This window comes from Sturnus vulgaris, chromosome 4, assembly GCF_052056855.1.
Source record: "Sturnus vulgaris isolate bStuVul1 chromosome 4, bStuVul1.hap1, whole genome shotgun sequence".
Taxonomy (NCBI): Eukaryota; Metazoa; Chordata; class Aves; order Passeriformes; family Sturnidae; genus Sturnus; species Sturnus vulgaris.
In genome coordinates this window covers 45,515,855-45,529,767 of record NC_142246.1, presented here as the reverse complement: position 1 = coordinate 45,529,767, position 13,913 = coordinate 45,515,855, and the positions used below count along the sequence as shown (strand labels likewise).

Genomic DNA, 13,913 nt, shown 5'->3' with positions numbered 1-13,913 from the left:
GTTGGATGGTTTTACTGACATGGTCATGTCAGTATGGAAAGTTTCAGATCTGGTCCTTGCTTCCAGCATGTTTTGCCTTGGGTAAGTGTGCAGCAAAGGCATGGGACAGCTGGAGAGGAGAGTAGCCCTGCCTGTTGGCTGCAGTCTTCAGTCAAAGCTCAGGGAAGTGATGGTTACAGGGATGCAGCCGCAAATCATTTGATGTTAAGGCTTGCAGAAAATAATCTGGCAAGTAGTCCCAGGTGGTTGGTGTTACTGGCTTGTTCTCCCCTCTTTTTGCTTTGTCTCCTCACTGGTACTCACTGTTTCTACTACTGGTATTAGCACATTCAGCATGTTGTTTGCAGAGGCCAGTTTTCAGTGTAAGAGGACCAGTGGTCCTACTTTCATCCACCCACATTCCTTCCAGTGTCTTTCAGCATGGCTCTTGTGGACTTCCCTCTACAAGGTACAAAGACAGTTTCTAATCCAATTGCTGTTGGTTTAAGAGATCATGCCATTGCAATCCCAAGATGCTCTTGCTGCCATCCTTCCCCATGGTATCTCTCTCTGGTCCTTTTAAAGTGTGCAGCAAGAGGGTACAGAGATGTTAATGCTCTGTGCATGCCACATTTTGTGGTTACTATTAAAAATGAGTGAAATTTATTTGCTAATAATGGATGTGCTACTAACAGAAACACATCCCACTTGTACCTGACACTAGCAGGCTGTTTATGGCATATTTGCTGTCTCTAAAAATAATTTTTTTTTTCTAGAGACCAATTTAATTTAAAGTCTGTTTTCACACACCACTGGCTGTTACTCAGTTAAACAGTTTTAATATTAAGAAGAAAGAAACAGATCTCTTCAACAGCTTCAAACTTGACTTCATTTCTTTTCAGCTGGTTTGCAGCAGATTATGGGGAGTCTTAAGCTCATTTTATTTCTCCTTCTTTCCTATCCCCTTTAAAAGAGAGATAGTAACATTATCTGTATGACTGTACTGTCCCAGTTCTATGTATCCTTTCAACAGCTGATGAATTGGAAATACTGAGAGAAAAATATAAGAAAACTAAAATAAGATTTAATTAGGAATTAAACACCAGACACCCATATAATTTTAAAGTCATGTATACTTCATTAAGAGATTATAAGATTGACTGTCAGAAGAGGAATGGTAAGATAGAGACCAAAACCCAAGATACCTGCAAGGTAAGTTGGTTTTGGCCCTGTTCTGCTCTGAAACAAATTTGCAAAATGTCTGAGACATTACCACCAGTGGCAGAAAACGGACAGGGTACCAGCTCCTGCTTTTGGCTGTTCAGCTCAGCCAAAGTGAGCTCATCCACCTACTGTGATACTTGCTCTGCAGTGTGGAGGGTAGGGTGCTCCTGGGTTAGCTTTCATCTAAACAGGGTCCGTTTCATCACGGCTTCTCTGTCTGTTGGACAGTTGCTGCTTGAACCATTTCACAGGCTGTCCTCTCCTTTGTGTTGTGCACAAAACAAACACAGGAAAGGATACAGAGGGAAGTGTTGTAATAGATATAACTTGTGCCTGAGACACCCATGCAGCTACAGCTGCTTCTGTTCTTGAGCATGGTTAGTGCAAGTGTGGTTTCCATCAGGAGCAGCTGTTCACGAGAGCCTGGAAGATTGTGCTGGGGGAACCCTGCAAATCCCCCTGTCGTCCCCAAAGCATCTGCTGCGGGTGTGTGGATTCAGCCAACACCATTCATGTGGCATTTCATGCATTTATTTTTATTTTCTATACTCCCCTTTTCTGCGTTTTCCATCTCCTGTCCCTGAATTCTTCCTTTCTAACTGGAATATTTCACCTTGGTCCAGCAGGATGCTGCTCCGCTGTCTGTTTGTTTTGAGGACTCATGCTGAAATCTTCAGTTTAATGTAATGTTCTTGAGTATTCCTCCTAATACTTTTTGAATAGAAATGGGACTTACCTGACACATGAGAGCCTGCGGTTTATGTAAAAATTAGTCAGTTCTATTTCACATCTCTCATTAAAACACGGATTATTTGCCTTGTGCAACTCTTGGCTCCATATTTATTCATGAAAACCACACATTCCTTTTGAGCTGAGCTGCGTATCATACCATCATCAACAAGCTGCACCTCATTTAAAATCTGTCAAGAAAAACTGACTTATTTTGCATTTGCTGCACAAATAGAAGCACAGTAAACGCTTGTGCTGTAATGATTTTCTGTCTGTCTTGATAGAACATAATGAGATAAATTCTGGTCCTTTTTTTGAGGGCTAATTACATTGAGTGCACGCTAGATGTGCGCTGCTGTCGTTACATGTTGCACATTTTCATGCTTTCATTTCCCCATCTCTGTTTTCTGCATGTGCAAGGTGTTTGATTTGGCTTTGAAATACAAATTGTAGGCTTGAGAGGAACCATTTGGTGGTCTGCTATCCCAGAAGACTCTCCAGAGACTATATAACAGTCCTTGCTGTAGGTAGGGCAGCATTTGAAGGTGATTGTAAAGTGTTTTGGTTTGAAAGACAGGTATGATCTAAGGAAAGGCAAGAGCCCCCTTCCTGAGATGCGGAATGCAACCCCCTCCCTTTTAATTATTTTAGGTCCAAATCAGAGGCCTTCAGGCAGGAGATGCGGGGATAAGGGTAACAGTTCTTTACTGATATCCAACAAGGCAGAAAAAAAACAACAGCTATAAAAATTGACAACAGAACAGAACAGTATAGCTCAGCTCCAGTCCCTTCTGGCCGCAGGCCGTCTCCCTGCGCTCAGTTACCGGTGCTGTGGGGGCAGGGCAGGTCCCGCGCAGTCGAAGAGGGCTGGGTGATGGCGGCAGCGGCCCAGGGGTGAGAGGGATGGGAAAGTGACTCCCCCTCACGGTGTAGGTCGTGGTGCTCAGCAGAGTGTCCGGAGATAGTAGGGTGAGGTCGGAGAGCAGCAGAGCGATGTCCAACGGCAGGGAGCGTGGATCTCAGTGCTGGGATGGCAGGGGGAGATGCCAGATCGGAGCCCCTACTAGAGAACATTATCTATCGTTTTAAGGTGTAGCCACAACTACTTAGCATAACAATGGGAGAAATTCCACAGAAAGAAAAGGGAAGCATTCAACCCCCAACATAAAGTAAATAAAAGAACTTAAGTATATGCTGGAAACTGAGGGATGTGCCATCAAGCATGAGGGCATCTTGTGGCATGTCTGCTAAAAGCCATCAAGAACAGATTCAGCCTTAGATCTGTTCACTGGTCCTGGTGTCTGGGCACAAAGCAGAACAACTGCATCCTGCAGATGGATACCACAGCCTAGGAATGGAACACTAGTAGGATGATGAGCAATCTTGGAAAATGGGTTTTTAAAACCTGTAAATCCCTCCAGTCCAACCAGTTGTTCTCTGCCTATCTTGTGGGAAGAAAGGAAAGCTGTAGAAGAGTGTGGGAGGATGCTTGGTTTGGGGAGGTAGAGTGGATGATCACCCCCTACAGCAGGGTAGAGAGGCTGCAGATCCATGATGGTGACCTGGCAGCCTGTGCTGAGCTTGGGACCTGCTTCAGGGCTGTGTGGTGCCTGCTGTGAGAGGTGTGTAATCTGGGAAAGGCTGTGGAGGTGGGGCCCGGTGGAGGTCTGTTGGATGCTCTTGAATCACACATTCGATGCATGAGTGATCTTCATCACCAAAGACTTCTGTTCAGCTCTGGGAGTTGGGAATTGATATGCGAGTGTCTCACCTTCGGTGAAGAAACTACTGACATAAAAGAGAAGATGCCAAGGGAGTTTTTCTGAAACTGCAGAAAGCAGAGCCAACCTTAGAAATAGTTGTCCTAGTTGGTCCATCGGAGGAAAGGCATCACTAGTAAAAACCTGTACTTTTACCTACCGTGAAGATGAATTCTGTCATCACTTGCTGAGTTTTAGCACATGCTAAAACGTGATTGTCTGGGACATACCTGATGGGATAATATTAATGCTTTTGCCGTGAACCCATTTTCTTTGCAAGCTAATTACAACTGGGAGAGTTGTTGAATGCAGGTGGAAAGGCTCTGAAATTTCCAGGTAACTTCTTCAAGTCTAATACAAGATGATTAATATCCTAGTAAGCAGAAATATTTTAAAGCAATTCAGAAGGAAGAAAGGTAACAGCACTTTAGAGCTGCTTTAACATGTCTCTGTGTCTGTGCTTTTTGAGACAAACAGAAAATCGGCATTTCCTCCTTTTGTTAACAGTGCGTTTGTAATTCTATATATAATGTTATACAGAGCCAGATGGGTTTTTTCCCTAAAAATAAAGCACTTGCAAACCTGTGGCTGTCACTGCTTCTGGCTGAGTTTGCACACACAGGTGAAGTGCAGAGAGCTTTGCATAGGTGAAAAAGCACTTGTTTCAGGAGGATGGAAACAAGATATTACTGTATTAATCTCAAACTACTTAAAAAAAATTCCCAAACTACCCATAGCTATGGGTAAGAAAAGCCATGGGTAAGCCGTTATAAGAAAAAAAGTATCTCAGATCAAGTCCTTGTGCCTCGTCATGCATATGTATTAGAGCTGGAAGAAATGTCTTGTGTGGTGAGCATGCCTGGTTCAGACTATACCCAGAATAGCCTGTCATATGGAGCACTTTAAAATTCATCACAGGTTTGCATGGGGGAAGACCCTAGGGAAGTAGCCTTATCACAATGTCTTAAAGATGTCGATCTTGAGATCCCCTCCACGACTGTGTTGTTATTTGCTTGCTGAGACATTGACTTCTGGGTGTAGAACATCTTAAACAAAAAACATTAAACGCATTCTACCTGTTTTGCTAAGACTGAACAAAAAAAAAAAGGAAAAAAAATCACAGTAATGTTTTCTAAAGCAGAGCCCAGATGATGTTACTTCTAATGCATTCAACAAGAAAAATAAATACCCAGCAATGGCAGAGGCTAGGCAAAAGAAATAATCAACAAATTCACATTCTCTTTGCATGCAGATATTTAAGTATGCACTATCTGTTAGTGGCATAGACTGTTTTAAAATATGTGAACTAAACAGCTCGTGAATATTTGTCAGTTTTATAGCTGAAGATATGGGGTTTTTTTAAAAGGAAATGTGAAGAGACTAATTTTATGATGGGAGAGCTTAGCCTGTGGTTCTTCTTTTCACAGTATGCAGACCTGGGTTCTTCAAAGCTTCACCCCACAGTCCATCCTGCAGCAAATGCCCCCCTCACAGCTACACACTTGATGAAGCATCCACGTCTTGCCTGTGTGAAGAACACTATTTTAGGAAGGAATCAGACCCACCTACAATGGCCTGTACAAGTAAGCGTGTGCTTATAGGGTTGTTTTTAATCCTTTCAAGCTGTTCCTGTACTGTGACTAGACATTGTGATACTTACTAATGTTCTTTTTCAGGCTCTGGAGTCTGAATTAGTCTTGATACACTTGTAATGCTACTGTCTTTGTCTACTGTACTTCTGACTACACAAGAAGGGACTTTTTGGTGCTTTTTGCTTTGAAAGCTGGCAACCAAGTCAGAAAGAGTTTTTGTAATGAGCAAATGCTCAATCTGTCCCCCCTTCACTCCTGGGTGGACTCAGCCAGCAGCATGGCATCAGATATCCGTGTCAGTGTGTGCATGGGTACTAGCGTGGTGCACACACACGGAATAAACAACAGGTAGTCCTTGCCAGCAATAGGCATGGCTAGAATCTCCATGGTCCTGCTTGGTGTCATCTTGTATTTCATTTTCAGTAAACAAGCTGAGAGAGAGCCCTGTCTTTCCCGTCTGCCTGGAGATGGTCACTCTTCTCAAAACTCTGTGATGGAAACTGCTTCTCCAAAATGTAGAACTTATCCCCTGGGTGTCAGAGGCACGCAGTATAACAGGCACATTGGGTTACAGGGAGTCCAGAGTGGAGTTGGTGTAATCAGAATCACTAATTTTAGCTTTCTCCTTGCATCCATGAGCTGTCCTTTCAGCTGTACCTTGTAAGTCCCTTGCTCAGTTTATTTAACACCACAATTTCCATGCCTCCAGCTAGTCCTGCTGAGTATAGCGCAGATCTGAGCTGGGACTGTCATACTCCAAATGTAATTTTTGTAGTGCAGAAGTAGTTGAAAATTACTGAAATGGAGCTGAACTACTGGTGCAGGACCATTTGGAGCTTCCAAGAAACTTAAGCAATGGAGGGAGAAAGTATGAAAAACTTAAGCAATGGAGGAAAATTACTCCATACATTTTCAGAGCTACTGGATGATGGTGCAGTGGTGACTTCCATACTGTAAGGAAGTATTTTGCATCATGTAGGGATGGCAGCAGTTTTAGTGCGTTTCCCAGTTAATACAGATGTCCTTCCTAGCTTCCAAAGTTTGCACTTCAAAAAGAGAAAGAAAAGGTCTGTTCCTGTTGGAGACACACTCTCTCAAAGAAAATTGCCCTTGGCAGCTCACAGCCTTGCCTGCAGGAAGCACTTGGAGCAGAATCAGGCCCCTTGAACTCTGCCTTCGATTTTCACCAGGCAAAGGAGCGTGACTGTTGGAAGCTGCAGGGATGCAGCTGCAGGGAAGGAGAAGGTAGCCTTAGGCAGCATTGGAGTCACTGGTGCTGTCAGATCAAAGAGGTCTGGGCGGGGGGTGAGTCATGCAAGCACTTCCCAGTTTTATTAAATAGGTATGCCGGAGTCTTTTGGAGACGTAGCCGGAGTGAGTTTTGGCATGAAAAAACTGATATCAGCATTTCTTGATGTTCATTTTGCCACTTAGCCTGACTTTAAAAACTCAGATAAATGTGGTCCGGCATGGTATTGGAAAACACACTGAGCTCTGGGAACACTCATAAAGGCTTTTCTGTGCAGACAGAAACAAAACCAACAACTGAGAGAGAGTTAAGCCAGACTACTGTGCCTCCTGCCCACCATCAATGACGTTGCTCTCTGCTCTTCTCAGAATGGAAGGGTACACATCCAATCTCGCCTGCTGCATTAGAGCAGGGAAGGAACTGCCATCCCAGAGGAAGATGTTTATGCATGCCTATGGCCTGAGCAGCATCAGCAGGGTTCAGAGAGGCACAAGCAAGTGAGGTGAACAACTCTTGTTAAAAACAAATGAAGTTCAGGAGGCTGTCTGTCCCAGGCTTATAGCGCAGTTCAAACTCTCTAGTGAAGGCTGTAATTTCCGACTCCACAAATGCCATGGGATTTTCTTTTTTATGTTTGTTTGGGGTTTTTGTGCTTATTTATTGGTGGTCACTGTCTAAGTTTGCTGGCTTTTACTCATTGGGTGGTTTTCTTTCAGGGTGGGTTTTACTTTTGTTTTGAGAGCTTATGGTAAGCTAGTTTAAAGCCCAGACATGGTGCCTGAAGCTGTGTTAGGATATGGCTTGGCAGAGTACTGAGTCCTTCTGGGGCAGATGAGAAGTTTAATACTGATCAAAGCACAGCTCAGCTTCTGTTTCTGCAAACCCTAGAGCCACACTTGAGGACATTGCAGCACCTCTGCTAGCATTCACGCCTATCACTCCAAAAGCAGGGTGGAATATCTGAGCCTTCTCCATGTGCTTCTGTCAACCTCACTTTCCCTATGCATCTTTTCTTAGGATTTTCTAATACTGCTGTATTTGTGCTGAAGGTGATGCACTAGCTCAGCAGCTGGGGTAGAAAATTTTGTCGGGGCAGTAAAGATAGGTAGTGACACTGGTGTTTCAAATCAGTCCAGTTACATCTGGAAGGCAACAGCTTCATGAACTAGAACACAAGTGAGAGAGACTTGAGTCATGAGTGGTAGAAAAATACTGCAAGGGGCTTTTTAAAATGTTTTTATTATTTATTGTCACAGAAATTAATAATATTCATAGGATTTCTTCAATAAGAAATGCAGTTAATTTTAGAGAATACATCAATGTCTCTTTTCAGGTCTACACCTGCAAAGTCCCCTTGCCACTCAGTATAGCTGTAAAATCACATTTTCCTAATTTAAAGTGAGTGTTTTTCAGTTCCAAGCTTCATGAATCTTCACCACCACCAGCAGTATCACTGAAGAAAACTAGCTGCTATATCACTGTCACTTGCTCAGTTAAATACAGGGCGAGGGAGGAATACATTTCTGTTCAATTTTTCCAGATCATTAAGTATGTTTTATAAGTAATGACTGGTAATTTTGAAATTAATAGTACTGTGATACAGTCTGAAATAATTAGTGCTCTCAGACAAAAAAGAAAAAATTTTGGTCCTGATAGACGTTTGAGAATTCTCTTGATATTATTATGTATCTTCCATGAAGTAATTGCATTTTTTCTCTTCTTAACTAAGTAATCCTAGCTTCAGTTCCTTGCACAACATTTCTTTAAAACCAAAACAATTGCACCTTTTTCTTTTCTCCTCATGTGTCTAAGAAGTAGCCTTATTGTTGTTCAGAGCATGTTGGGGAAATATTTGTAGTTTTATGACACATGGGACAAATTTAAGACTTTATTATATTTACTGTAATAGTATACTTGCAAAAAGTTCACAGTTAACTTTGAGTGGTTTTATGCATATATTTATATCTTGAGAGTAATTTCTCTCTTAGGTTATATTTCTAAAATATGTGCATCATAAACAACAGGTTTGCTATCCATCAAGAAAAACACCGATATCTTTGTTTTCAGAAAGTATTTGCCTGTTGTCAGAAAACAGTGATGTGAAAGGGGTGAATCTTAGGGTATAAAGTAGCAAATTCAGAAACTATATATATCTTTTTAAAAGTCTGTAGACTAATATCTGTGCCTTTGACAATGGGGGTTTGGAAATTAAAGCAGACCACCTTAGCAGATCTAGGGCCCCCTATTCTGAAGGTAAAACACCTTTTTGTTCTCCCAGCTGGGGTTTAGCCAAGTTTTATTCAGGTACAGTTGCAGGATTCTTCAAGTAGGTCTTGTTAGATATCTGTAGAATACTAAAGGCCTTTCTGTGAGGCCCTGTGAGAATGCTAATTTTATAGGTTATAAGTCCCACAGTTTTAAATCACTGAAGCTGATGTTTTTAAGCCTTCAAGAAGCTTAGCTGACTTTTCTGTACAAAGCAAGTAAAAATCTCTGGTGACATTACTAAAGTAATGATTTATCCCCCATTAAAGACACATTGCCCAGTAAGTGTTTCTTGTGCCTGAGTTCTTTCTTTCTTCCAAGAGTACTGGCATCAGCAAAAGGGCATTCATCCAGTGGAAGAAAAAATAGGGCAATTTAAGCAGTAACAAACATATAAAAAATCCTCAAGTGTAATACATATAACTCCATTCAGCTCCGGTGATGAATTCCATAGTTTCCATTATATCAGTACAAGTATGACACTGCAGAAAATAGTCCTGACTTGGACTGTATGTTGATGTCATTAGCTATATAGTGCTGGATCCCTGGAGTGCAGCTTGGGAGTGGATTGCTCCCTGTAAGTAGGGATCTGAAGAGATCACAGAACAAAACAAAGATGATCTGGCATTTCCTAAGCTAACTTAGCTTTTTTCTTCTCCTTTTCCTCTGAAAAAATAAAAAAAACACATCAGGATTATGTATTTCCTCTGGCAATGAGTTTCTCATTGAATCAGAAGAGCTTGAGTCAAAAGCATGACATATTTCAGTTCAGCAGTGTTACAAATTTTATAGATTCAGAGAGAGGAATAGAAAAAGGACATGGAGGAGAATGCTTCTGGTTTATAAGGTGATTTCATTTTTACAACACTGCCTGTTTTAAATAACGAATGAAGTTTAGTTATCACAACAAAACGAGAAGATGACAGTCTAAGTCAGCCTGTTAGATTCGTATGGATGTCTACCTAGTGAAGCTGCTTGTTGGACTCTTTTCAAGGAACTGCCCATGGGTTTTGACAACTTAATTCAAACTGAAGAGGAGTATGTTGTGTTGCCTTCCCTTGCAAAAATCCCAGCCTTTGCTGTATAGTTTCTGGTGGTGCTGTGACTAAAATCCATCCTGGCTTGCTTCGATAAATTTCCTCTTTCTACTTCATTCGTTAGCATTCCCTGAGTATTAACATGAGGATATCTTGCATGAGACTCCTTCTTGTCCTTCATTGTCTTCAGCTTGCCCTTCATCTGCAACACAAGCCTGTTAAAAACAAAAGCCTTGCAGCACCTTCTGCAAGGAAGCGAGTCTTGAAGGTGCCTCCAGGTGGGCTTTGCTTGCCCAGTCATGGCCTTTCCCACCAGGATGAAGAGAAGCAGCCCACTTTTTGCAGGTGCTCTGGTACCTCTGCAGCAGCTGTTTCTCCTTGGATAGCCTTGCCAGTGCCAGGCTGGCATCCTGAACAGAGAGGCTTGGCAAAGTAAGCAAGTGCTGTATGAGTAACCAGCTGTTCTACAGCCTGGTGGAGACCAGGAGGGCTGTCATGGAGTGGCTGGATACAGCCATGTTTCCAGTGGCCCATGTAGATCACCATCTGCTTTGGGCTACATCAAGTGTCTCTCTTAAGTGTGATTTGGATACCTAAGCTTTGGTTTCATTGCTGCCAAATGACTGATGGGAAGAGGCGGGTGCATACAGAGGAAAGAGTTGGTGTCTGAGTTGAGTACCTGGGTGGTGTGAAAACCCCAGTATGTGTCTTTTTTTTAGGACTTTGTGGTATTGATACCACTAAGGGGCAACGGGGTGAGGAGGAGGAATCTTGCCTCTTGTTGGTGAAGCCAACAGTGACTTGGACAAGGCAAAGACTTGCTAATCCCTTCACAGGAAGAGCAAGGAGAGCATCAGAGACAATGCCCCAGGGTGCAGTACTCCTCCTCTTGGGTTTGAGACAGCCCTGTGTCCTGTCCTGCCACATAGGTGACTGCATCCCAACACAAATCTCTTGAGTGAGGTGAGAGTGCTAAAATCAAATTCTTGTTTTCCTGGTTCTTCAGGTGTTGTTGCAAATGATCCCTGTGTACTTTCTGACACATGAGCAACAGGGCATCTCTTTTCAGTCTAGAGAGCAGTAGTGAGCAGGATGACTGATGATACTGTTTTTACTATGTGTTTTTCTCACTTTACAAACCAGGACCCCCCTCTGCTCCTCGGAGTGCCATCTCAAATATTAACGAGACTAGTGTCTTTCTGGAATGGATTCCCCCTGCTGATACTGGTGGAAGGCAAGATGTATCTTATTATATTGCATGCAAGAAGTGCAGCTCACACTCGGGTCTGTGTGAGGCATGTGGTGGTCATGTCAGGTACCTCCCCCAGCAAACCGGCCTGAAAAACACCTCTGTCATGATGGTGGATCTGCTTGCTCATACAAACTATACCTTTGAAATTGAGGCAGTGAATGGAGTGTCCGACCAGAGCCCTGGAGCACGGCAGTTTGTGTCTGTAAATGTAACGACAAACCAGGCAGGTAAGTGGATCTTCAACCTGGGGGAATGTCTGGGGTGGGAGACTGAACCAATGAGACCCAGTACAGAGCTCCCTTTGGAATGGATGGAAGTCTCCAGCATGGAAGGCTGGATTATAGCCTCTTTGAATATGGGGGCTGGGAGGTGGGCAGTGCTTGTCTTATAGGTTATAATTACTGCAGTCATCCATATGTTTCCTTTCAGCAGGACACATTTTTAGGATTTGTGACTTCTTCCTTTTACACTAAGCTATTTGGAGGTACCTCCACTTATTTGCATATTGGTGTATGCATCCACTAAACCAGGAAAAAAAAGGCTGTCTTTCCTGTTGGGAAAGGGAAATTTCTAAGAGTCCATTTTGATTAAAAATGGCTAAAACATCTTGACTTTACAAACAGTTACCCTAAGAAAATTGTTTCTAGTGACTTTGGGAAATTTAATCCCTCTTCTACATTGTGATGCTAAAGTGACTGGGCTCAGGCTGATGAGGTGGTACGTTGTCACTGCTTCTCCAACAAAATAGGGCTGGGATTTCACTCATGCTGTGTTATTCTTGGTTTTGCACTGTACAGATAGAGATCATGTAGACTGGTTTATTCCTTTAGTCCAGGGCTCTGATATGTCTGCCCTTCCTTTGCTCAAAAGTTGAAATGACCTGTTACTTTGGACACAGGTGTGGAGTTGCCATTGTCCGCTGTCACTTGGAGGTATGATAGGAGGCAAGAACATGATTACATCTCCTTCCGTGTGCATCAACACATCAGGCACATCACACAGCTTCTGTAAAGCCCTGGAGATGGAGACTGATCTGTCCTTCTCTTGTCTCTCATGCTTTGTGTTTCAGGGTCTCTCCCTTTTCCTATCTGGCTTACTTCCTGCCATTTAATTCAGGGCTCCCCAGAGGCATTTATCCACTGTAAAGCTGTTCCAGGACTGTAAACAGGTGACATTTAAGACTGTGAGGACTCTGCTGCCAGATCACTGGGGCCACCCCCCACCTTCTCCAGACAAGGTTCAGCCAGGAAACCCAGTGAGCAAATCAGTGTGACAGCTGGATGTAGATTGGCAGATCCTCACTAGTTGGAGCAGGGCTGCGTCTCATTCCTGCTACCCACGTGTATGCGTACAGGCTTGGCAGCCAGCAGCAAGGAAGTGCTGGTAATTAAACTGGATTGTTGAAGTGTTGGACAGATCGTTTGTATGCTTCTTGAGGAGAGGAAATAAAGGCATGCTGGGAATGCTGCTGATAGATGTGGCATGGAATCTGATGGAGGAATATTAGAGGACAGCAGTATGACACCGTTGAAGGCACCTCAGATCAGATCACCCACTGCAGATCAGTGGATGTCACAGTCCTAATGCTGTTTATTGTTTTCCTGTTGTGAAGGCTCCTGCCAGAAACTCTGCTGTTGGAAGTATATTTTCCTGTTAGTGGGTTAGCATTGGTATTTCACTGCTGCCACTGGATTTTCCCTGATGTGTGGTGTTAAATCCACATAAATCTCAGTAAATGTAGCTGTGCATGAGGAGATGATACCTTGCTGATCAATGCAGATGGTGAGGAAAAAGTCCTGATTTGTGACTTATATCCCAAACTCTCCATAGCTGCAGCAGAGTTTATCCACATAGCTGCCTTTCTGTGCTTCAGGCCAAGAATAACCCCCTTGCACAGTTATCACTTGCAGCTTAGTATTGGAAGGTCTCTTACAGGAGATGGGAAACCTGTGACAAATGCGTCTCGTGCTAAGGACAAGTGGGTAAGTTTAGCTTCTGGTTAAGTCTCCCTGTTTATCTTAGTGGAGCCACAATCATGGGAGATACTAGTGGATCAAGCCATGGGTGTTTAATAACTGTGTGGTGTTGACATTTCTCTTGTGGTTGATTCAACAGGCATTCAACAGGTGGTTCAATCAAACTGCTGTATAAGGAAAGCAGTGGTGACTGTGTTTCATTGTCTCTCTGGCTGGTCCCACCATGCATTTGTGAGGTGAGCCAGGCCTGTCTTCTGGAGCTGTAGCATCAAATGGGCTTCCCAGTAATGTACTCTTTCAGCACTCCCCTGGGCCATCGTCAGTTTGCCCATGCCAGAAATAAAGCAGACAGAAAGAGGGACTTGGCAAGTCAGACTAACTGCCAAACTTGGAAAGTGAGTATCTGTTTTTTTTAAGGTGCCTACAAAAAATGTCCTTTGAGGCAAGTAATGGAGTGGTCTATGCCCAGTGATTCTGGATATAAAGACTCGCTTCAACAGTCCGTTTTCAAGTAAGAGTAGGCAGGGCTCATGTGGCTTCAGGGAGTCTCAGGCCACCCACCTTCCTCCTGGAATTACCTCCAAGAGGTGCAGCTCTTAAGTCTCATCTTTTCCCTTGCACAGGTTTTCTGATGGTGATTATATTTTCACAGAGGCTGGTTAATGAAGTTGAATCAGTGACACATGGCCAACTGCAGCAGTAGGAGAAATCCTGCTGCAAGATCTGTTGGCTGCAGGAAATTGAAAAAATACATGCCATGGGATAGATCTGGCTGCTGGAGTCGTGCTGGCACATATGCAGTAACCCAGCACTGCAAAGAAATGCTAGGGTCTGTTTTGTTAGTTTGGCT

The 13,913-nt window shown here is 43.2% G+C and overlaps 1 protein-coding gene across 19 annotated transcripts in view; it reads left to right on the top strand.

Moving 5' to 3' along the window:
• Positions 1-13,913, top strand: part of EPHA5 (EPH receptor A5) — a 200,144-nt gene that overhangs the window by 107,805 nt on the left and 78,426 nt on the right. For 13 of the 19 annotated variants that reach the window (XM_088163773.1, XM_088163775.1, XM_014888255.2 and 10 more), the window contains 2 exons: positions 5,120-5,275; positions 10,979-11,314. The exons of 1 other annotated variant lie outside the window; for it this stretch is intronic. In XM_088163773.1, the coding sequence (XP_088019899.1) occupies positions 5,120-5,275; positions 10,979-11,314 (492 nt within the window). The remainder of the gene's footprint in view (positions 1-5,119; positions 5,276-10,978; positions 11,315-13,913) is intronic. 5 more of the 19 variants (XM_088163787.1, XM_088163784.1, XM_088163785.1 and 2 more) reach the window with 1 other exon arrangement.